Raw genomic sequence first — 25,239 nt, forward strand, 5'->3', positions numbered from 1 at the left:
TTAATCCCAAACTCTAAATTGAGTTAATGTATTTGCCTGGTCTGGAAACTCCAAAAGGAGGCCCAGGCTCCCCAAAGATTCTGATTAGGTGTCTAGTTTATCAGATATTGGAGGAGGGGTGTGTATAGAATAGAAGCTTTGTATGTTACGTGTGTTTGTGTGTGTTGACAGGGTTGTGGGTTTGTTGTTCTGGTGCCAGCTCCTGCTGCAGGGCGGCCTGATGTCGATGGGTGTCTGTTGTTTTTCTCTGACTCTTCATTAATCCCATTAAGCAGCGACGTCAGCGCCTGGTTAAAGATCATTTTTCTTTACATTTATCTACATGACGACTGACTTTAAGTTCAGTCGTTGATTGTGGTACAGACACATAATCACCACTGACTCTTCTGTGCACTGTGAATCAGCCTGATACACGGAGGTTCACTTTCACTCAAAAACATGTCTGTCAGCAGGGAAGCTAATTCATCAAACTAATAAAATCTATGCCAAGTTAAGTCTGTGACATCTTAAGGATATCTTTGTATCAATGTTCCACATTCAAGTTAGTAAACCACTCCCTCTCCCACAGAGAAAATCAGCGACTTCAGGTGCCTCCATCAGTATATACAAATATATCGTTCATATATCACAAACTTACCAAATGAGGGAGCAGTAAACCAGCAGCGCCTGTGTCCCCATGAGCTAAAAATGCTGATTTTCTCCATGGACTTTGGTGCAGGAGAGTGAAAGTGTACAAACCTCAGTTTCCTGTAGAAGAAGGATGTCTAAGCTTAAGTAAATGTATCAAAAATAAACACTGACCTTTTCAGGACCAATAGTCCTCATAGAGACCAAAACCTGGTCCTAATGAGGTAGAACCTCATTTAAGTTTGGGTTAGACATTAACCGGTTATGGTTAAGTTCCTAAGAAGAATAGCTGTGCAGACCTGCGTTTTTGTGATGATTCACCATGTTGCCTGATGACTTCCTGACATTCACCACTAGGGGGAGTCAGTCAGCCTCATTTGCACCCCGTGTTTTCTTGTGAACAGCCAGGTGAAGGTGCGTCTCATGAACATAATGAATGTCAAACACAATGAATCAAGACATAAGTCAATGAAGAAACTTAACATTTTATGTTTGCTGATTTTTCATAATATATAACTGATGATGACTCAGCACTGGCTAATGCCTGAGTCCACCTGGGAAGATTTTTCTAATATAATATAATATAATATAATATAATATAATATAATATAAAATAAAATAATATAATATAATATAATATAATATAATATAATATAATATAATATAATATAATATAATATGATCTAATATAATATAATATAATATAATATAATGTAATAAATACTTCAATTGACTTTTGTATATACATACTGTATCTGATTTGTGGGGAAAAAGGGACATTTCACATCATTTTAATATGATTATACAATAACAAATTCTGGGATACAACCTTAATCTCACTTGTGAACCATTTCACTGCATGTATTTGTATATTTATGGTCTTGATTACTACTACACTTAATAATTCCTTAAATCACAACCTTTTGTGAAGTTTTGTGAAACCTCTATCTGATTCACGAAAGTGCAAAAAGGGGCATTTTTCATTCAATGAGAACATTACATTGTTTCACTGAAATACAATATGGTATTTGGGACCATGAAGGTCTTGAAAAGCACATGTTAAATGTATCACAGAAAGGCACTGAGAACACTTTAACCAGTACATGTTGTTATTTCTAAGGTAACATCTCATCCTTACTGGATAATGAATGAAATGCATTTTATTGTATAACAATACAACAATTCAATAGAAACACTTGGAAAAAAAGTAATATTTGGTCGCAGAGGATGAGCCATACTGTATACTGTATGTACGCAGCCAATGGGATAAAGATTTCCAGTCAGCTTAGTTGATTTCACTGGGAAAGCTGTGGAGCTTCAGATGGCGCTCTGCTGCTAAGCCTCTTAGGACGCACGAGCACAGCAGATGCGGAAAGAATGCCAATCACCAGGAGCTCCTGCTGAGCGGCTGCCTGCCTCCATGTGCTACTGCGCCTCCACACGAAACACATCCACGTGTCGTTAGTGGCACTTTTACAGTAAAGGAGCTGCAACTGAAGCAGAAACCCGCGTGGATGGAGCGCGCGGGGAGTCTCCGCTGGCTCTGAAGCTGAAACCAAACGCTTCCTCTGTCAGACGCTAAAAACATGCTTCCTCAGGATGTAGGAAAGCCGAAGCCCCGCCGCGTGTCCGACCCGGTGAGCGCAGGACACGGCCCCCCGATCCCGCCTCGGCGCTTAAAGAACCGGGACTTCCCTCTGAGCGCAAAGCGCCGGCGCTCCGGTTCCGCACCCGAGCGCAAAGTGAACTGCGTCCTGGTTGGAGACGGAGCTGTGGGCAAGACCAGCCTCATTGTTAGCTACACCACCAACGGATACCCGACGGAATATGTTCCCACAGCGTTCGACAACTTCACCGGTAATTCAGCCGTGCCTGGTATAATGTGTTTCAGCTTTACGCACAGGTTTTACGCACAGCCGTCGCCAAAAAAGAACCTGCGTATGTCTGTGACTGTATGTCGTTCATCCAGCTGTAGTTTCTTTATGCCACACAACTATGTTATGTCTGTCTGACATTTATTGACATGTTATACACACGCGTGTTTTCTTTTCCCTTCAGTGATGGTTGTGGTCGACGGGAACCCAGTGAGGCTGCAGTTGTGCGACATGGCTGGACAGGTGAGATGATTCCCTGACCTGCACGGCTGTGTAACAGGGGTTTAAATATGTATTGTACCACTCAGCAACTCTTCATCTTCTTTGTCCTACTGCTTTGTCATGATAGAAATGGGGGCTGATTGATGGATCAGTCGATGTAAGTCAACAGTGATTTGTCACTAATTGCTCCTAAACATTTTTGTTGTTTGTGTTTGTTGGCCCCAGCAGTCAGCTGTTGGTCCTAAATCCAATTAGAACCTGTTTAGTCCCAAAATAGTCCCTCAACCCACTGTAAACAGCGCCCCTTGTGGAATACTGTGAGTTTGTATTGCTCGTTTTATCAGTGCGTGCTATGTCGCCCTCTCGTGGCGGATAGCCGTAACTGTTTCTCATTCCTTATCTGAATTTTCCTCATATGAAGTTTGCCAACATGTAAAACTCAGACGTTTGAAACAATAAAAGCAAAAAGGCTTAAATGTCAAGTCATCCAAATTACAGCAACATCCTTCCCTGGATCATCTCAACAACTCGTCAACAAAGACCGTTTATTTTGGGTCACTTAGCAAAAAAAGAGAATCAGAGATGATTCAACTAAAACAACAAGCTCGGCCAGATATGATATTAAAATGTTTTTTAAAACAGAAAAGATTTTCTTTCTTATTATTTTTATTTATTTCACACTGTTGTTTCACCAATTGTGGCAAAATTACTTTGATTAATTTGAATACTTTTTAACGTCAAGAGCTTTAACAACTTTACACGTGAAAAGAGATCAATTCAGCTGTAAACGTAGATTTTATAATACTAAATAATGCTTTAGTTTGAATTGACTTAATTAATTTAGGTGTTATCAAGCAAAGTCTTTTTAAAGTAGTTTTCTTTTTTCATTGTAGGATTTTATACAAAATAAAAATGCTATTGTAAGACAAATAATCCCATTTATTTATGATTAAAAACTATGGAATAAGTTGTTGTTGTGTCCCTATGATGGACTGGGATCTGTCCAGTGTCCCCCGCCTTTCACCCTATGTCAGCTGAGACTTGCACAGCACCCCCTCACCCTCATGTGGAGGATAAAGTGGTAGAAGACGAATGGATGGATAGTTTAATAAAAATAAAAAGTCTTAGTAATTATGAGATAATAACCACTTTTTTTTAATCACGGCACCTGTCTGTGCTTTACTTTTCTTTTTAAAATTCTCCTGCACTTAAACTTGTGGTCTAATTTATATTCAAACACTGGTGTAAACAGTCTGAGCAAAGTCAAGACTCTAAATCAGTTTGAGAACCATGCGTCTGAACCTGTGCATATGATAGTGCTATCTCATATCTTGTATAATCATGGAATAAAAAGTCAAAATCCAGTGTATGAACTCATTCTGAGATTGTTACTCATGTCACATGTCACACTCATAATTCTGATGAAGCATGGATGTTTTTTAACTTTATTCATATTTGTTTTATTTCACTGGGAGAAAAAAGGCTTCTAAAATAACTCAAGTGTGAATCTAAATTCAGCCTCTTGAAGAATTCTGGCTATAAGATACTTTTTTTTGGCCACATTTAAGCTTGATTTATCTCACACACCATTCGGTTCACTACATCAAATGTGGATGAATCCACTAATTAAAAATAGTAGCCCAGCCTGTGCACGCATGAATCTGACCAGGCCTTTTTGTCTCTTTGTTTCATGAAGGACGAGCTGGAGCATCTGCGTCCACTTTGCTATAAGAATGCCGATGTCTTCCTCCTGTGCTACAGCGTGGTTCAACCGTGCTCCTTCCATAACATAATAGACAGGTGGGTTCCTGAGATCCGTCAGCACTGTCCAGGCGCTCCTCTGGTCCTGGTCGGAACCCAGCTGGACCTGAGGGAGGATGTCCAGGTGCTGATCCACCTGGCACAGAACCAGCAACGGCCGGTGGACACCGAGGAAGGGCAGCGGCTCGCTGAGCAGCTGGGTGCGGTGAGCTTTGCAGAGTGCTCGGCTCTGACCCAGAAGAACCTGAAGGATGTGTTCGATTCAGCCACCTTGGCCAGCATCCAGCAGACTGACGACAGCAGCAGCAGCAGCAGCAGCAGCAGCATCCAGCAGCAGAAGCTGACTCTGAGGAGGAAGACACCAGACAAGATCAAGAGCCTCTCAGAAACCTGGTGGAGGAAGATCAACTGTCTGATGGGAGAGCAGAGCTGTGACCTCAAGTGAACAGTTACAACCCTGGGTTAAAGGTTTGGTAAAGATCTGGGTAGATTTGCTTTGTTTAACATGAGTGACGATGCAACTGGGCTGGTTATTTAAAGGGGTAGTTCAGATCTTTTGAGGTTTACTGACACAGTCAATCCTGACTGAGCTGTGCATCTCTGTGGCACTCCCTCTCTGCCAGGAATCAGCTTCACACATGAGGCCAAATAATGAACAAGGATTATAGGAAGTAGCCACAAGAGGAACTGAATTATTGCAAGATAAATATGCTGATTTTCTCAATGGACCTTGGTGCTGGAGAGTGAGCCGTTTGCAAACTTCAGTTTCCAGTTAGAAAAGGCATTTGAGATACAGTGGCAAATATATTCTTAAATAAAATATCATAGACTTAAGCTTTCAGAGAGTGTGAATGTCTGGTTGTCAGTACAGGGGGCGCTCACAGTGCAGTCAGCTCTGACAGTGTCAGTACCTCATACAACCTTTAATACAATGCTATACTTTTTAGTAATATAGACACATTTAAACATGTCATACTGATGTCACACCGGCACAGTAACCATCTGCATTTAAATATATAAATATATGTAACTGCGAAATGTGTAGAGGATTTAAAAATATGTGCAAATATTTTCAGTAACCCTTTCAAACTCACCCTGACTTTGTTATCCCCACCCACATGAGACTGCACATACTATATTTCACTTTAACACCCCAACATATAGTGCTTTCTTTGAATCTTACTTAGTCTGTAATTTATTTTAGTATTTATTTATTGATCTTTATTATAATTTTAAATATTGTTATTGAACTTGCCATCACTGATCATGGAGAAAATGTTCAGAAGCCTTGATTAAAGTTTTTGATGACTGAAAATGATCATTTCATGGCGATCATTCAAAAACATGGAAAATAAAATAAAAAAATAAAACCAAACACCAAATGTGACGTTTGCTCTTTGTCCACCACAGTTCAAACACAGGATATCAGGAGTGGGAATCACATTGTACCTTACAATGCAACATGATATTTGATATCCACGATACCAATGATACTGTGATACAATGATTCTTTGATATAAAATATATAGCAAGACAATCAAAGAGCTTTACAACACCATATCTGTCTATGTGAAGTAAACAAAACCATGAACTCCATGAAAAGTTAAAGTACAGGAGTTTTCTGTTTATTCACAACATAGAGAACAAAGTGCAAAGTGCAAAGTGCAAAGTCTATGTATTGAGCGTGGATGGAGCATCTCTTAACGTAGCTTTCTCCCGCTGTAAACTCCCTCTTCTTCAGCCAGGTCACTTCCACACAAGTTTCCCTCATTCATTTGTGCAGTGCCACAGTGAGAAGACACCCAGTGTGTGAAACTGGCAGGGAGTTTGAATATGGATATTTGCCTCGGTGTATCGATTATCACCAACGATATATCACCAAATTGATATTTTGACCCACCCCTACTGGACATATACTATAAGGATAATAGGAATCAACTGCTTTAGATCGTGATCCTTCCTGACCTTTGACACTGTGGTTTGAGGAAAAGACTCCATATTGGATAAAGGCATGACCCTAAATCCAAAAAGAAAGCTGGGTAAAGTGTCTCACTGGAGCAGGCTCCTCTGGGCTGCGGTCTCTTCTAATTGGAGCAGACAGGACCACCTGGACTGGATTAAACCAGCATATGGAGCCTGATTCTCTGTCCTCACCTTGTGTTATCGCACTTCTATGTACAATCTTACACAAGGAAACATCACAGAAACGTATGCAACAAGGTTATTATAGTTAATGAAAACTAACTAAATAACGAAAACTAAAATTGAAAAAAACATTGTTGTTAATTGAAATTTTAAAAATAGATAACTAACTGAAACTGAATTATATGTCTATAAAACTAACTAAAACTATCCAAAATTGTAGTGAACATGTGCTTAATTTTAGTCTGTTATTTAATTTCATGCATAATCCTTTTGGTTTCATATGATGTTTATTTATTTTTTCACTGCTGCCAATTTTGAAAGGCACTATTTTATTATTCATATATAATAAAAGTGTTTTTAATTTGTTTTTGTTTACAATGTGGGACATAATGCTATGCAAGTTATACATAAGTGAAGCAAACCTTTAGTCTTTTATTGTTTTTATGACACAATATTTTTATAATTATTATTTATAATAATTATGACCTGGCAAATACGCCATCTTACAAAAAACTCAAACTAACAGTAAAACGAATAAAAAACAACCTAAAACTAAGCATTTAGAAAAAATAAAAAGGAATAAAAACTAGAAAACTCTAAAACTAAAACTAATGAGAAATCCAAAACTATGATAACCTTGGTAACAATGGATCAGGATGGTAAAGTTTACAGTCACCCAATTTCAACTGCCTGGCCCACATTTGCCCGACAGCTTGAGAGACTTACGTGGTGACAGGTGTTGTTATCAGGACTCTGCACCACACACTTACATTTGAGTCCATGTGAAGAAGAAGAAGAGTAGATATAACTGACCATAAACCATAATATATAAATGTAGATAGATAGCACCACATTCTAATATAATATAATATAATATAATATAATATAATATAATATAATATAATATAATATAATATAATATAATATTGTCCTCTGTATACAGATGTTGCTTTTCCTGTTGACAAAGCAGGCGAATTCAAACCGACCAATCAGAGTGAAGCGCATGCAAATCAGACAAATCACTCCGCGCCCACATCTGAGAAAACACCAATGGCCGTTGAGGTGGGCGGGGTCTGTAGGACAACAGCGGAGGATTCAAACTGAACATGGCTGCGGGGAAAGATGTTAATGAAAATACGAGAAATAAAAGGTAAGCACTGATTTATGTGGATGTTTGCAGGCACAGGGTTATAAAAACAAAGTATTTACATGGGATGAGAGTTTGTTTTACTCCGGAGAATATGACCGTGTAAGGTTTTAAAGGTTTTAAAACACTGCGTGACAAGGGCTGTCATCCGAAGCGTTAGCATCTTTGAGTCAGCGCAACAAAAGATGGAGATTCTGTTTAGCCGTCGACTGTTTGTTCTGTCGTTTTCATCAGCGATTAAGACGTTTTCCCCTAAAATAAGTTCGGCATGAATTAGTTAATGTCAACACTGTTGACTGTTTGGGCTCGACTTTCTCATCTTTCATGCTAACACCTACTCACTGGCTAAATATTACTGTTAGTAAGGTTAATTTATCTCAGGTGCTGTATTATTAACTTCGTCATTTGTCCCTGTGTTTTTCTTACATACTATAGGTACACGGTCTTTTTTTTTTATGTTTCTTTGTGTAACTCTACACAGCTGATCATTCATCTTAATGTAATATTACTGGACCATTTTGAGCCATGAGCACTAGATAGAACACATAATGTACTGACAGTGAAATATTGTTTAAGCTCTTTTGTTTATTTAGTTTTTTGGGCAATGAAAAACCCTTTGTGTGTTGTTATTTTGAGGTTTGATGAAAAATAATCTTTTACAGACATGGTATACATACATTTTACTGTACATCTGTGAGTGTCATCTTATTTGCTGTTGATGGACATACATCAGTGCACCCCTAAGCACATTATTTGTTGCTTTGTGCCAGTTTAAGTTTAAAATGCTATGTCTTTAGGTCTAAGACCAGTGCACAATGAACATATGAAACAAACTAAGGAACATTAGGATATTTGAAGTGACTATAGCATTGATTTTTTACTGTGCCATCATACGTTCTGTCTCTCACTGAATAATTTCCCTCAGCTCATCATTTATCAGCTATTTTACAGGTGTGTGTACAGAGTATGTAGAGCTGCAGGGATGAATCAGTTATTGATTTCTAAATCATTGGTCAAATACCTTTAATTTTTTTATTAAAATAAATGGAACAAGCTATCTGAATGTTCAGCTTCTTAAATGTGAATACTTTCTGTGGACAAAATAACACATTTGAGAAAATCATCATTTCAATGTTTGGGAAATACCAATCACCTTGTTTTTCATCCATATTTAGCCCTGATTTTATGGTGTTGCATTTACCATGTTTACATGACAAGTTAGTTTGCACTCATGTCACACAACAATGTGAACACAACATCACAACAACACCACAACAACACAAGTGGGATATTTCTGAAAGCTTTGACATCATAAGCTGTGATGGTTTATCAGTTAATATATTGTAATTTTGAACACCAAGCATGTCTTATTCAGAACTTCCAGTTCCATACCACTGATTTTCTCTGACTTACAAAGGGATGTTTGTTTCTTCCTCCCCCTCAGAGGAACAGTGTGCAGCATGGTGATCGATCATGACAAATCTCCGAGAGGCTCTCACACGGGTCGACCACCAGTCATCTTCAATCCAGACTTTTTTGTGGAGAAACTCCGCCATGAGTGCCCAGACATTTTTTTGGAGCTGGTGCTGAGTAACATTACTCGCCTTATTGATCTTCCTGGGACTGAGTTTGCTCAGCTCCTTGGCGAGGAGAGCCCCAAGACCCCCACTAGTGGAAACGGAGGCTTCTTTCGTTCTTTTAACTTCCTTAAACGCAAAGGTAAGTCATCCACTGGATGACATATTAGTGTCAACCACCATAAATGTCTGTCTGTAAGTGCAAATATAGATGAATATTTGCAGCATTTATGTCCAAAATTCCACTATGGGGGTAATGTATGAGAGCTTAAATACAGTTTAAACATTTTATGGGGGGGGGGAAACAAAACTTAATTTACAATCCAAATAATTCTCTCTCAATACTTTTATACTCATAAACATCTCGTCTGGCTGTATCTGTTTGCCTCATACTCACACTGATGCTATGTAATACAATGATTACATGTTCTGTTTCTCGTACACGTGTGTTCTTTATTGTGGTTAGTGAGGTTTCATTATACCTGCTCAGATGTGCTTGTTAATGATGAACTGTACAACTATTTTTATGAATTTATTTTAATTTGTTTTAAATAAGAGCAAATAACATGAAGAAAATTACACGCATGAGTGAGATGGAAATCACAAGAGAACATTCATTAGTGAAGTTTCATGTTGCAGCTGAATATCCCTCAACTCACCATTCCCTTCCAAGTGTGTTGGAAAAACTATGTAGAAACTCAAGATGCTTAGTCTGTCCACTGGTTTATTGTTAAAACAAGGTGGTCCAAAATGGCTGGCACTGTAGAACTGACCTGACTCGTGATATAGATAAATATAAAGGCTCAATCTGGGATAATAATTTCACCTACATTTTACACACTGGACCTTTAACTGTTGCCCTCTAAATTTCCTGATTAAATCTCAGATAAAGGTGTCATGTTTGGAACCCCACTGACAGAAAGCTGCCTTGCTCAGATCTACCAGCTCATTGAGTACCTCAGCAAAAGTAAGTGGTTCAAATATAATCAGTTATTTTTATTATTCAGAATCTAACAACATCATCTGCATTTTTTAATGCTCAGTCTTCTGGAAAGTAGTTTACATCATGTGCACCCTTGATTACCTTTCAGCCCTTTTGTCTACCTTCAGTCTGTATTAGCTTTGGTTTTCTTTATCCTTTGAATGGCATGTTTGCCTAAATTTAGAGAAAATGTCAGCAAACAGGTTTTGATTCAATTTTACCTGATGGTTGTGGGTTTTATTGGTTTGAACCACCTTCTTTCACCCGCTCAGATCTACATGTGGAAGGTCTGTTTCGGGTGCCGGGGAACAGCGTGCGGCTGCAGGCCCTGAGGGAGTTGCTCAACAGTGGGGTTGATGTCGACCTGGAGTCGGGAGACTTTCACCCTAATGACGTTGCCACGCTCCTCAAGACCTTCCTGGGAGAACTGCCTGAGCCTCTGCTCACACACAGACACTTCAATGCACACCTGAAGATATCTGGTAGGAACGCATACATTAGACATCTTATTTATCATATGCTATTTAAGTTGTTATTATTACAAGTTAAGTGTCTCAGCATATTTTACAGACATCACTCATGGGTTTGTGAACTCCGGTTCTGAAGCCTCCATCTTAATATTTTTCACCACTGCCATCTTGTTTCTTTGAAACCAGAGGTAACTATATTTGGAACACCGTGGTTGACCCTGACTGAGAGTTAATGTTAGATTTAGGTGGATAGATAGAATTAGGTGGATGTTAGCACGTTCACCTACACCTGCTGCAACCATTCACCTACTGGATGATACTAGCAGTTAATTACAGACGCTGTTGTATTGTATATAACACTTTGAATAGGATCATAATTTAAGAAATTGGACATTGTGTTGTATTGAAGAAGACCTGAAACTTGTGATTGAGACATAAACGTCTTGTTTACTTATGTTAATCAAGTGAAAAACAGGATCATAGAAACCAGTGGAGTCGCCCCCCAGTGGCCTTTCAAGAGAATAAAGTTCAGTTTTTACACATAATCTGTGTTGAATGTGGGACAAGGCAACAGAACCTGAATGTGTACATGACACCACGTCTTCCATCGCCGTTCCTCCCAGATTTGACTCTGTTTGACGAGCAAGGCAACAAGACCGCCATTCCCAACAAGGAGCGTCAAATTGAGGCCCTGCAGCTTCTTCTCCTGCTGTTACCCCAGGCCAATCGCTCACTGCTCAAGCTGCTGCTGGACCTGCTCTACCACACCGCCAAGCAGCAGGACAAGAACAAGATGTCCGCCTTCAACCTGGCCCTCATGTTTGCACCGCATGTCCTGTGGCCCAGACACGTAAGATTACCTGAAACTGTTTTATTTTTATTTTTTGCTGACATCTTCTTCATGTTGTAACTTCAATATTTTAATTTGCCAGAATTAATAGTTTTAGCAGAGATAAAGACTTTAAGTGCTGAAAGATGTTTTGTTTTTGTCAAAATGTAGCTTTTCCACATTTTCTGTCCAGATTCTGTTTGTACTTTAATAGATTACAGATACAGTGGAAGTGAATGTTAATGTTACGCAAATCAGTTAGAAAATGTTGTAATGTCAAAACATCTAACTAAAACACTATTGTTCAAAAGATCGAGGTGAGATTTCTGTTGTTTTATTTGACAAATAGGGATGAAATAAAAATGTCTTGTATTTTCTGACTTGTGTTTCTCAATAGATGACAGCTGGTGACTTAAAAGACAATCTGAAGAAACTAAATAACAGCATGGCATTCCTCATCAAACACTCACAGAAACTCTTCAGGGTGAATTTTGACCACACACAGCTACACAATTACATTTAAAAAAGTCTTAAGTTCTCTACGTTTGTGCCTAGAGTGTGTCTGTTTCACTGGATAATCTGTGGATGAATGACATGTGTCCACTGTGTCATGTTCAGGCTCCAGTCTACCTGCGGGAATATGCTAGAATGCACTTCAGTGGGACCAAGGCTCTGCAGACCAAGGTTAGTGGACAGAACTCACCACTGTTATGTCATTAGAAAGTCTGTGGTTAAATATGAAATCAATAAATCATCTAATCTAATCATAATGCATGTGACAAAATACTCACATAATTACATATTACAGAAACACGTATGGAGGTTTTTACCCACGGTTCAAAGCGGAACTTTACAAGTCTGGTCAGTGCAATCTGTGTTTCTGGTGAGACTTAGCAAGACCTCCTGACTCTGGGTCGACAGCCCTGATTTTGCAAGGCTGGTTTTCTGCTAGAAGACTGTAGGGGGAGTGGAGACAGTCCCCCAATCTCCCCTCAACAAGACATTTAACAGCTACTCAAGGGTTTGGTTTAAGGGTTAAATTAGGGTTAAAAATACTGCATAGTCCTATTTTCCACCTAGTTTCTCACCCCAAAGGCAGCTTGTCACTGCCTTCTTTCTTAGCACATGAAGCCTTTACATCATGTGATTCAGTGGAGGCAGGAGCCTGTCTGCAGTTGAGAGTTTACAAGCAGCGGCACTGAGTGAGTGGAGAAATGAATCGCCACTCGTGATCACAGACTTTCAGCAGTGCTGTCGCTAAATACACCTGACTCCTCAGTTTAATGATGACATTTTAGACACAGTTCTTGTGCCTCTGCCTGTGACTGCACTCGCATTTCCCCAGGTTAGGATGTCACGAGTCCAGCTAGTGGAAACAAAACATGTCATATGTCACTTAAGCCACTACAACAATAATAATAATAATAATAATAATAACAATAAGCAGGACCATAGAATTGTGATCTCAATTCTAAGCAAACAAATTTGTGATCCACATTTTTTTCAGAATCGCGCAGCCCCAATTATAAGGAAACGTTTATAGCTTGACAGGATAAATACTTCTTGTCTTTGCCCTCCCCATGCTGCTGCTGTATACACACAAACACTCCCTCAGTCAGGTCTGATAGTGTTGCTTGACAGACCCCTGTTTTCAGCGGAATGTTGTAGCATACAGATAATGTTACACCAAAGTTACACACTGCAGCTTTAAGTTACCTACAGTATATAAATGTGATGTTTTAAACAAAGATTCCGTCATTTATGTATTGATTGTAAACAAATCTTTCATGGAAAATTGAGAACTAGACCTCTGCACCTCCCCTGGACTCAGTTTTACTCTCTTTGCTCTCTCAGGATGATCTGGACTTGTTGGCGTTGAGCAGCTCGCCTGTTCAGCGGACCGTGTTGTCCCTGAAGAGGACGGCTGCGCTGGGCCCCAGCTCTCAGGAGTCATGCCAGTCACCAGCTCAGCAGTACACAGAGGAGGCCCTGAAAGAGCTCTTCAGACATGTCAACCACAACATGCCTGACTCTGCCAAGAAAAAGAAACTTGTCCGACAGGTCAGTATCTTTATAACTCCAGCTGTTGAGCCTCTGTGAGCAAAATGTTTAATTGTGATATCAAGCAAGTGTTTTGTTTCTTGTGTGCAGCTTGTTAAACACACAGCCTCAGGAACACCAAACAGTGAGCACCACCAGGGACCACCAGCTCCCAGCAAGAAACGTCCTCGTTCACGCTCCTTTGGTGGCCTCATCAAGGTAGGGAATTCCTTTAATAAGTGAGATTAAATAATAAAACATTTTTATATAGTGCTATTCAAAACATCGTACAAAAAAGTTTCCAAGCACTTGTGTGTTACCATTTGCTGTAAAATCAAATTAAAAACAGTTGTTTTTGAGTCTATTAAATGCTTTGATTACTAAAGCTTATCAGATTTTGTTCTCAAGATTTTTGTATAAAAGATTTTTGTTAAATTACCATTTTACCAGAGGCAGATTTATTCCTATAAGATTATTTATTAACTGTTTTCAGCCACAGCCACACCTAAACTGTGTCTTTAGCTCCTCCTCACACTTCCTGAGATACTGTGAGGAGCAGTTCCTCTCTTTCTCAAAGGGATTTAAGATGCCTCAAATCCTGTAAAGTGTGTTTTTTTTTTCTTTCGCAGCAAGAATGTCTTTCTATGAAATTCTGAGGTGGAAAAATAAAACTTGATCAGCTAAAACAGCAAATCACAATTCAAATAAATGACTGTGCGTTTACTGTGATCACTTGACATCAGATTTGGTTTCACTCACGCCTTTATTCAACTGCATCGTGACATCATGTCTGTTCACAAGCTCCATGCTCCCGTTGAAATTCTTCTGGTCCTATTTCTGATATCCCCAGTACCTCTTTCTCTGAACCAACCTTTTCTAATTGTAACACCTCACACTCTGATGACAGCGCAAAGCTCGTGGTGATCAGCTGACGGCAGAGCGGCGGGTCAGACACATTTCTCCCGATGTCGTGAGCAGGGCAGGAAGAAAAGCTGGCAAAGAGAATGTCGTCCTCCAAGGGGTGAGTTAGGTGTCCATTTTTTTAAAAGATCAAATCTGATGCACTTAATAGTTTTGTAATTTATCTGCAAATACTTTTTTGTGGGTTTTGTATTATCTATCTTCTCAGCTTCAGATCTCATCTGTCACAAAATGACCACATGACCCCACATTCCATCTGTATCCTACAGCCATTTGTTGTGTTTGTATGTACAGGTGAGCAGCCCATTAAGTGGTCCTGTGTTGGGGAAGATGGGACTCGTGGTGAAAAACCCAGACTTCACTTTCTCTGAGAAAAAAACTCTAAAGGTGTCCAAGGTATGAAACAGTTTCTTTTTTTTTGGATATTAGAAAAGTCAAATAGAATCTTACTATCTGCACTCCCTGCTATGCAGCAGCTAGACCAGACCTGGGCATGATGTGGCCCACGGGCTGCACGCCGCCCTTTTACCCTCCTTGACTGGCCCGTGCGAGGTTAATTAGAAATACACGTAAATAATAGGACTCAAGAGTGCGACGTGCACCTAACATTTCCAGAGTTTCCCACATTGATCAATGCATGGTGACATGAGTGTGTGTGTGCGTAAGCGCACGGGTGGGATGGGGGGGTGTAGTGGTGGTGTGAGAGACAATATACTCACTGCACTACACCACAGTATACAGTAGTATTCATTGTATACTATAGTAATTTGACATTTTCAATAGAGTTAGTTAATAATAATAACTGAATAATTGTCGTTGATGTAATTTATTGTGTTTCTATGCTTCCCAATTTACACCAAAACAATACAAATTACCCCTTCAAGGAGAAGGGGTGGGATTAAATAGGTTTTAATCTACTCACTCCTTTTTCATACATGAGCAGCAGCCAATGAATGTGAATGATTTGATTTGTTGCTGCTTGTGAACTGAATATTTGTTCTTCTTTATTTTCGAAATAAATAAACATCCCATTGGTCTGGCCCTCAGCAATATTTCATGTTTCTCACGTGGCCCCTTGGGGAATATAATTGCTGGACAAGTACAGAATATTCACTGTTCTTCTACTTGTTCTTAATTAAAATGATTAATAGATCATCTTTTTCAGTTGGTTGCAATACCAAATATCACCCCTAGATGACACTCAAGTATACACTCTGGTCCTTTTAAGACAATAAAATCACAAAGCCATGTGGTTTAGTTTAAAATAATAATAAAAAAAATAATAACCACTGTCAATCATCATTTGTAAATGAAAATCTTGTGTCCATCCACCCTCCCTCTTTTCTCCCCCTCCTCCTCCATGAATCTCTCAGCAGGCGTCTCCTTCTGTCCCCAGGATGTGTTTCTCTCCCGTCCAGGGAATCTCTGTGTGAAAACTTGATACCACTTCCTCGTCTTTCTCCGGGTTTGGGCAGCATTAATATGATTAACTCTCATCTTCTGTCCGTGTGCTTTTTTAATTTTAGTACGTCAATTATAACTGTGAATAATAATGATACAGCTATTTTATTCTTAGCCAGAGGAGACAAACCAAAGTCAGGAACTCTGAATGTGTTCACACACTGGTCTCAACAGTAATCAGTGTGGTCCACTCCTGTTATTTTAGATCTCAAGATGATTTTCAATAACAAAGCAATGTGTTAAGATTTCTTGCCATGTGCGTGTTTTTTCATGCTTCCGACTGATTTTAAGGAAGGTATCAGTGTTTAATCAGCTGCTCTTTAAATTGACACAGGGTTCAGTTGCCATTGAGTGTATTTTGTACTGTTTTTAGAATCAGAGAAGAGGTTACAGTACTTTTGGAGTACTGAGAGATTCTAAGGCTAAAAAGAAATATCCTATTCATTTGCTATTAATCTGATGACCTAGTTGATCGGGTTTTGAAACATACACAAACCTGTTCACCATATGTTTATTAAGACACCATTTAAAAAAAACTACATGTTTAACACTAGAATACAATATCTTCGTTGCACATGTATAATCTAATCTTGGTTAGTTATCATTCAGTCTTCTGCTTTGGTTTGGCTTCACTGGCTCAGAGCAGCTTGACTTGACACTTTAGAGTCTGTGACATACAGTCTGCTCTGTTGGTAGAATATGTAAATATGTACTGTGTTTGTTTGCATGTTTTTTTAAGGGTTTATTCTTATTGGGATATGTCTTTAGTAACTGGTACACACCTTTGGGGAAACTTTCTTTATCAGGTTTACTTTTAAATTGTTATTTTTTTATTATTATAATTTTAAATTTTTAATGCCTTTTGAGGCGCTGTACATGATGAAACCACTTACTGGGAATTGTGTCTGTGAATCTGTTAAATATGAATTGTTACGTTACGTTCCCAGAACATCTCAAACGATATTTACTTTTTTCTTAACTGCACCTGGTGGTGGAGGGGTAATGAGTCTTCATTTTAGCAAAAGGGGGTTGAGAGGTTTGTTATGCTGAAGGTTTAAATGAAAGTTGAAAGAGGAAGGAAGAAAAAAAGCAGTTCTCTCTTCTTAACATCTGTGTGTGTGTGTGTGTGTGTGTGTGTGTGTGTGTGTGTGTGTGTGTAAGGTTTTGAGGACACATTTTGGTTCAAAGGTGTCTTTGTGACCTGTGTGTTTTGACTGACCATGTGTGGACTTTCAACAGATTAAATGCTTTAACCTTTATGATTTTGTAACCTGGGCTTTATATAGCAATTTACAATGAACCATTTACACACAAATTACATGGAAAAGTAAGGCCCAGGTACAAAAATCTTTAAAATTAAACTCCTTTGGGGTTAAATGTAGATGGTGGTGTTTTTTTTAATTTTATTTAAAGCCCCTTTTAAATATGTTGGACTGTATATTTTTTAATTCCCTCAGCTTCACTGTTCATGACAACTTCAGCGATTGTTGTTTCCTTGTTTACAGATATTTTTTTATACTTTTTTTTATTTTCTTCCCTGAACAGATCAATGTTTATGATGATAGTGATTTGTTTTTAACTTTTGTTTGGTTTGGTTGTGATGTTGGAGAAACTGTTACTGGTGCTTCCTGGTTTTGAGCGTGTTGTGGAAGATGTATTGATGGTTTGAGGTGTTGATGTATTGATGGTTTGATGAAAGTGATGAAGGTGTTGACTGTGGCTCAGGTGCAGACGTACAAAAGCTCTTTTTGTTCATTTCTACATTTTCTAGAGCTTTTATTTTGACTGAATTCAGCTCAGCAGAGGGTTAGGGTTATTTCTCCTCATCCCTTTTGCTTCTCTGCTTTTTTTACAAACAAGTTTTAACGATTCAAGGGATAGTTCTTTTTTTTTTTAGGGTTATATGAGTTACTTACACATATATGTTGTGTGAGCAGTTCAGTTTTTGGAGAATGAGGCAGGAGATCCAGAGCTTTACTTGTATGCTGTCTTGCTTTGAATGAGGACAGTAGAGAACGCACGCCGCAGCCTCATAATAACATTCTCAGTGTATGCTGTGTTTTGAATATTACCATTTCTTGTTACCATGACGTCAGACTGTGTTCTGCTACTGTTTTCCTCCAGTGCAGAGGCTGTTGTGTGTTCTCTGACTTCATGTCTAAAAATGGCTATTACATAGTGCCAATATAGTACATTAATTACATACATTATTACATGGTGTTACACAGAGCCAAAGGAAGGATCTGCCTGACAGCACAGAAAGAAATCTGAATACAGTTTACTGTTAAAATGTCATTAATCGTATTTTACTGGGCTGCTGTTTATACTCAATCATCTTCAATGTTCTGAACTCTTCATGTTCTCCTGTTTGAGTTACACACTTTAATGTTATCTGTGTTTACTTTTTCTTACTCGTACCGAAATACTGAAACACCAACAGTTGCATTCTTAACAATGTGAAATACTGCTTAAATCAGCTAAATCATATAATTCCTCATGGTACCTTTTCATTTGCTCAGTGTTGCACATAGTTTTATCCCATTGACATAAATGTGAAACCTTCAGTGACTGATCTTCTGCTTCCTCTGTGGCTTTTATCTGTTCACTGTCAAAATGAATACAAACAACTGTTGAAGTTGATTTTGAAAGACTCAACATTTTTATTGACTGATGTTTTTTTTGGGCTCTTATCTGTATGTCAACACTGTGGATCAACTAAAATGTCCATTATTTCCAAATATCGTGAACTAATCCCAGCAGCTGTTGACTTGTGTGTTTTTAACTGTAAAATAATTAACCCCTGTTCTTTCGTCTTTTGTTTATATTTCAGTGTCGTCACCTCTGTCTCAGGTCATGTTTTCTTTTTCATATCCTGTTTCTTTTATTTTGAAGTCCTCACCATTCTCTCTCATTAGTGTCATCCTTCACTTCCGGCTCGTACCGTCACCTCGCCCCTGTGACTGATACACGACCCACACCTGTTTGTTGTAAAGTCAGTTGTATATAAACATATTTTCCCAGATAACTGTGGGTGTTTCAGTGGTTTCCTCGTGTTAGTTGTCATGTGTTTGACCATCATTTTGTCATTTTGACTTTGCCCTCTAGCCCAGTGATTTTTCTAAACAGACACTATGTTTTTTTGTCTGATAAACAGTGATTTTTGCCTGAATCTTGTTGTGTTTTGTCCTGCGTTTGAATCCGCCTGCACACAGTTGTTTAATTATGAGACAATAATAAAAAATCTCTGATAGAAAATTCTCTTTATTTAGAGAAATATGCCAAAAACAACAAATCACACTATTGGCATAATAATAATTAATAAATAAAAGCATACTAAAACAAAACCAAATACATTGAAACATGCAGCTCGATGGCAGTATGACCACTTCATATAGCACATTTAAAAACAACCCTGTTACACCAAAATCTGTACATACAGCTTTAAAAAAACACTATTCAATTTAAACAAATACAAATTAACAAAGGCCTCAACAATAAAAACATCACAACATGAATCACAATAAGAATGTTACTTCCACCCCAGTTTCAACAGATATACATAATTGTCAATTACATCTAGTATTAAAAGCCAAATCAAATCAGGAAATGATAAAAGTATGTTTTAGGAAATGGTTTACTTCTGTAGTGCTGCCTTTGCCCACTAGAGGGCGCACTTGTCTAACATATAGCTGTTTAAATCTGCGTCCCTCATTGTTAAGCATGTGTGATGTCATTAATCATATATTTAACTTATGTCAAAGGTCACACAGTCGGTGACACAAACTTAGCAAAGTTGTGAGACTTTTAAATGCTTTTTAACCTTGTAAGTCTGTTTTTTTTAATACCTTTTTCTCTAAACAGCTCCCCCTACAGTTTCAGGTTATATATTTTTATAACACCACTGTAAACATCCATCCACTGTCCACCTCTTTATCTTCACTGTTATAAAAACTCACTGCAGTGTGTGTGTGTGTGTGTGTAGTGCTGTTAACCAATTTGTGTTTCTTGTGAGACCTGAGATTTAGTGAGACCTGCTTCTGAGGACTCTAGATCAGCAGCCCTGAACTTGCAAGGCTGGTTTTCCCACTAACAGACAGTAGGAGGAGTGGAGAGAGCCCTCAGTGTCCACACAACAAGACATTTACCCACCACAATGACTCTGAAGCTGTAATATTAGGGTAAAACTCCTGCATGGGTCTAATCACTATCCCTCCTCTGCACGTGACCAAACCATCTCAACCTTCACTTTCTAACTTTATCTCCAAACAATCCAACCTGAGCTGTCTCTGGATTATATGCCCTTTTTAATCCTGTCCATCCTGGTCTCTCCCAACCAAAATCTCAGCATCTTCAGCTCCAGCGCCTCCTGTCTTTTATACAGTTCCACCCTCTCCAGGCCATGCATCATCACAGGTCTCACTACCATCTTGTAGACCTTCCCTTTCACATTTGCTGCTCTCTCTTCTTCAGCTCTACTGTCCAATGCCCATTGCTTTGATAAGTTTGACCCCAGATATTTAAACTCACCCACTTTCTTAACCTCTACTCCTCACATCTTCACTGTACCACCTGTCTCACTGTCATTCACACACAGGAATTCTGTCTTGCTCCTGCTAACCTTCATTCCTCTTCTCTCCAGTGCAGACCTCCACCTCTCCTGGCTCATCCACCTGTCCCCTACTCTCACTGCACATTTCAATCTCTGAGTCTCCTGTCTGGAAGAAAATAGATATGTGTTATATAAAAAAGTAAGAGTATAATATGTTGGTTCACAACAGAATGTTAGAGCGATAATGACGTTTTGAACGTTTTGAAGGAGGCAAAATAGGTCAGTTTCAAGGATGGTTTAAGGCAAAGAGTTCAATATTTAAGGAACTACGAGGCTGAAGGCTCTGGAAACCGCGGTGGAAAGTCAAGCAAGAGGTGTTTAAAGGAGGATGGAGGAGGAAGAACAAAGAGTGAGAGCGAGCATAGATGTGGAGGAGAGATGGTGTGAGGTTATATAAAGCTTTCTAAGTGAGAAGGATACATTTATAGTGTAAAAGCATTGTGTCAACTCCATCGGCACAATGCTATTTATGTGTAACAGTGATTTATTTCATTTTCAAAACTTATGTGCTCCAGTGTCAAATTCATTTTTTTTATTGGATTGTTAATCTCATCAACAGATGGATCCTCTGTTGTCAGCGAGCTCACAAATGAGTTCCAAATCTCCAGGTTTAAGACAAAAACATCTGCTTCTTCCAAAAAAACAACAATACAGACGCTTCTGCAGCAGGAGCTCCCCCACCTTCCCTGCCTCAAAAAGCTATTACAGACCCAGAAATGAGGGAGTCCACCCCCCAGGAGATGTCAACATCTCGTCCCCCCCCAACCCCCCCTTTGTTGCAGATTATCGCTGAATGAGTCATTCATTTCATGTGCACAAAGGGAAGCAGCCGGGCTCTGCCTGTGGCCAATTTGTTTTCCCATCACTTCTGAAGAGCGGCTGGTTAAATGAAGCCGTCACACTGGGTCTGCGGGGAGAAGACAAAGTGAGGCCACGAGCAATAATCACTCATGTGTGCTGGTAAATAAAAAGCTGTGTAAACTCTGCCCTCCAGTCGCTGCTCGTCGCACTGTAAACAAACGCCCTAAAATCAAATCTGTTACTCTGGGAAAATCTAATTACACGCCACATAACCGTGCGGAGTCACTGGTATACTGATGATGATGGAAACTGCCGCAAACGAGGGGAAAACTCTGGCCTTTATTCTCACCTTAGATTGACGACACAAAAAGTTTGGTTTTATTTTTGTTACGTCGCGTTCTAATTCGGAGCTTCTAGTTTCTAAAATTTCACGATTCGAATCGCTTACTTTTGTGTTTCTGGTTCAATTTGATAAGAAATCATGTGGTTAGATGTAAAAGTGAAGAATCAAAATAACTGTGATACTGTTTTTTGTATCTGTTACTTTGGTCGTGCTCTCACTCAATCCAAGAGATGAGTTAAATCGTAATAGTATACAAGTGGCTTTAACTATATGACATTTACTGTACTTTATTATCAAACGTGATATAAAATGTACTTAAATTGAAGAAGTTATTTTTGAGTGAGGTGATAAAACTTTGATTACAAATTTCATTGTGGTTTCCTTGGTACAAATATAACAGACACGAGTAGATGCTTGAACTTGTTCAACATTAACAAAAACACAAATACTAGCTCCCTTGTGCGAGGCGTGACAACAAACGGGCGTTAAGTTTCCAACACACATTTCTTCAGATTTTATTTTGTCGTAATGTGTAATGAAGATGGCGAGGCGTTAAAGTATATACTGTATTTTATTTAAGAAAAGCAGTGGAGGGAAAGTGGAAGTTGCCAGAAATAAAAGTAAAACAAAGTATGGTCAAAAACTCATTTAAACCCAAGATGAATCTTTATTTTATTATATTTACTCCATTTCCTCAGACTGCAGTGACAGCACAGTGTTCACGGCTCTTCCTGGTCCACGTCATCTTGTGATTGAACTGTTAATTTGCAGCCGGCGTGGTTCCGAGAAGAATCAATAACTGAAGCAGGGATGTCAAACTCAATTCCAGGGAGGGTTGATATCAAAAACTGTCCAGGTTGAGGGTCAGACAAGGTCAAATAATAATATGAAAGCCATTGAACAGCATCAGAAGGGCAGAATATCAAGCACTGGATAACTGCTTCAAAGGGAGAAACTACATTTAACATTTACATTTATTGTGTTTATTTCATTTCTTTTTTTATGAGCAGGACAGACCTAAGTTATCTTGCGGGCCGGATTGTGGCCCTCGGGCCTTGAGTTTGACACGTGTGTTAATGTCCTGTGCAGCAGGTGTTCTCCATCGTACCTTCAGTCCTTCACATTCTCCTTTTTCTCTCCTGAAAGCTGAAACCAACACTTCTGTGGAGATTTTAAGACCAGGCCTTATTTGAATTTCAAAGCCTTGCCAGTGAATTAATTATAGACTTCAGAGTAAGCTCTGTGGCACCTTATGGCATCTCTTTGACGCTGTTTCACCACCTTCTTCCTGAGTTTGATTCAGATTTATAGCAAAGCAAAACCATAAAGACAACAACATAATCACCACATTTCCTGCTCAGCAGGATTCTCCTCCGCCCCCCTTTTGTGTCACATTTATTGTTCTGTCTCTCCACAAATTGTTTTCCTCCTTTTTCTGTCCCCACGTTCTCCCTGGAGCTTCCCGGTCGGATGCTTCAGCCCCATCATGATTTCCTCTCCTCCTCCTCCTCCTCTTCTCTCTTTCCTCTCTTCCTGCCTCTGCGTCTCTGTCTCATCATGTCCGTGCAGCCTCGGGCTCTCTTTTCTGTCCCCAGGGGAGGAGAGTGTGCATGTAAGCGAGAGACAGAGACTGGAACGAGGCGAGAGAGTGAGAGGGAGAAGCAAAAAGAAGAAAAAGGCAGGCGTCGCTGGCTGCCGGCTCCCCTGCTACTGCTGTCACTGAATAGATGTGAGTTCACTCTGGGTACTTGTGTGTGTGTGTGTGTGTGTGTGTGTGTGGGGTAGAGGTGTGGGAGGAGTCTGAGTGCTGTTATTTGTAAAAGCTTTTGATGGATGATTGCTCTGTGTGTGTGTGTGTGTGTGTGTGTGTGTGTGTGTCAAGGAGGGAGCCCCCCCCTTTTCTTTTTTTCTTCTTTTCTAGTGGCTCGCTGTTCGCTACACAATGACTCAATGAAAAGTGGAGGGGAGAGGCAGGCACACTGTATGGCTGCATGAGAGAGAGAGAGAATAAGAGAGAGAGAAGACACAGGAGAATAGAAGGCAGTTGGAAGCTGGGGACAAGAGAAAGAGGAGGATATAGTTGTCGTCTTCCCCCTCCTCTCCTTCTCTCTCTGAAAGGCCACTCTGGGATCAAGTGGCAGCCGTTCAGTCTCAGCTCAACTTCTGCTGCTGCTGCAACTGTGTCTCTGCCTCTGCCTCTAAAATTCACTCACTGCACTTCAACTGTTTTCATCCACTTTTTTTATTTTTATTTTATAGATATATATATATATGCATATATATATCTGTGAAAGAAGTCACTCACTCACTCACTCTCAGGTCCTGCAGTGTTGTGGAGCGCTGCAGGATAACAGCATGCCTGCTGGGAGAAGAAGAGATGGAGCCGGGTCTGGGACGGTGGCGGCCCCGCGCCGGGCCCCTCAGTCCGGACTGTGGATGATGCTGCTGTGGAGTGTTGTGCTGCTGCTGCTGCTGCTGGCAGGTGGTGGATGTGCGGAGGCGTGCCCTGCGCCCTGCAGCTGCCTGGGCAGCACGGTGGACTGTCACGGCCTGGGCATCCACTCCGTACCCAAACACGTCCCCAAAGGCACCGAGAGGCTGTGAGTACTCCTTTAAACTGTCAACCCTGGTGTGTGTGTGTGTGTGTGTGTGTGATTTTAAGGCTTGGTTCATAAGTCAGATGTCCTCACAAGTATATTCAAACACAGCAGAATATTTCTGTGAGATGGATGTGTGAGTGTGAGTGTGTGTGTGATTGACAGAGGAAAATGAGGGAGGGGGTTTCTCTGTGTTGATTTGCTCAAATTAGTCTGTAATGGCAATTTAATTATCAGTGTGACTCACTCTGTGACTCTGTGCACGTGTGTGTGTGTGTGTGCCGGCTGCAGCATCATTTCATCATTTCTTTCCTCCACTTGTTCCATGTCGCAATTACACATTTATAAGAGCCTTTAATTATATCCTTGTTTATTTAATGTTTAAATGTAATATAACAAACTAAGGCTGCAGTGCTGATGAGTAGTAATAGTCAATTATTCATGGGTTTCTAAACTGATCCACTATTTTGATCACTGGTTAATTGATTTGCTTGGAGTTTTATATAATATTCATCATTTTGTGTGTCAGCCTCCTCTTTTCTTTCATATGTTTTTGTTTTTTTCCCCCTTAACAAATAGATAAAGGATATATTTGCATTATCAATACCCACAGATAAATAAGTAATGCCTTCAGTGAGAGCTCGGAGTTATATATAGACAAGTGAGATGGAGGTGTAAAGAATACAGTAGTTATTGATATGTGTTGATATCATTCTCTCTGCTGTCATACAAGCTCCTTCAGGGAACCGATTCAAAAGACTGTATACAGTATTATCATTTTTACTGTTTTGGTCATTTTTAAGGAAACACTGATCGTCACTCATGACCATTTT

General features: G+C 39.5%; 3 protein-coding genes across 6 annotated transcripts in view; all 3 read left to right on the forward strand.

Moving 5' to 3' along the window:
* The first annotated feature begins 1,978 nt into the window (after positions 1-1,978).
* LOC122760950 (rho-related GTP-binding protein RhoU-like) lies at positions 1,979-5,799 on the forward strand. 2 transcript variants are annotated; one of them, XM_044016149.1, is made up of 4 exons: positions 1,979-2,484; positions 2,686-2,744; positions 2,851-2,880; positions 4,420-5,799. In XM_044016149.1, exons 1-4 carry the CDS (start codon positions 2,214-2,216, stop codon positions 4,927-4,929), a joined length of 870 nt encoding a protein of 289 aa, XP_043872084.1. In that variant the 5' UTR covers positions 1,979-2,213; the 3' UTR covers positions 4,930-5,799. The 2 variants fall into 2 exon arrangements, with proteins under 2 accessions (XP_043872084.1, XP_043872085.1); XM_044016150.1 differs by lacking the exon at positions 2,851-2,880.
* A 1,914-nt stretch (positions 5,800-7,713) lies between these two features.
* On the forward strand, positions 7,714-17,177 carry arhgap19 (Rho GTPase activating protein 19). Of its 2 annotated transcripts, none has more exons than XM_044016147.1 (12): positions 7,714-7,779; positions 9,221-9,495; positions 10,240-10,320; positions 10,608-10,817; positions 11,429-11,655; positions 12,032-12,118; positions 12,253-12,318; positions 13,489-13,695; positions 13,786-13,893; positions 14,582-14,695; positions 14,890-14,991; positions 15,969-17,177. In XM_044016147.1, the coding sequence occupies exons 1-12, from the start codon at positions 7,736-7,738 to the stop codon at positions 16,026-16,028; spliced, it is 1,581 nt and encodes a 526-aa protein (XP_043872082.1). In that variant the 5' UTR covers positions 7,714-7,735; the 3' UTR covers positions 16,029-17,177. The 2 variants fall into 2 exon arrangements, with proteins under 2 accessions (XP_043872082.1, XP_043872083.1); XM_044016148.1 differs by having other exon boundaries at positions 15,972-17,177.
* A 6,281-nt stretch (positions 17,178-23,458) lies between these two features.
* The window catches only part of LOC122760947 (slit homolog 1 protein-like), a 66,367-nt gene continuing 64,586 nt past the window's right edge, over positions 23,459-25,239 (forward strand). The window contains exons 1-2 of one of the 2 annotated variants that reach the window (XM_044016146.1): positions 23,459-23,538; positions 24,129-24,409. In XM_044016146.1, coding sequence (XP_043872081.1) covers positions 24,165-24,409 — 245 coding nt within the window. In that variant the 5' untranslated portion in view covers positions 23,459-23,538; positions 24,129-24,164. Of the gene's footprint in view, positions 23,539-23,766; positions 24,410-25,239 lie in introns of those variants that run through there. The other variant, XM_044016145.1, reaches the window with a different exon arrangement.

This window comes from Solea senegalensis, unplaced genomic scaffold (assembly GCF_019176455.1).
Source record: "Solea senegalensis isolate Sse05_10M unplaced genomic scaffold, IFAPA_SoseM_1 scf7180000014209, whole genome shotgun sequence".
Lineage (NCBI taxonomy): Eukaryota > Metazoa > Chordata > Actinopteri > Pleuronectiformes > Soleidae > Solea > Solea senegalensis.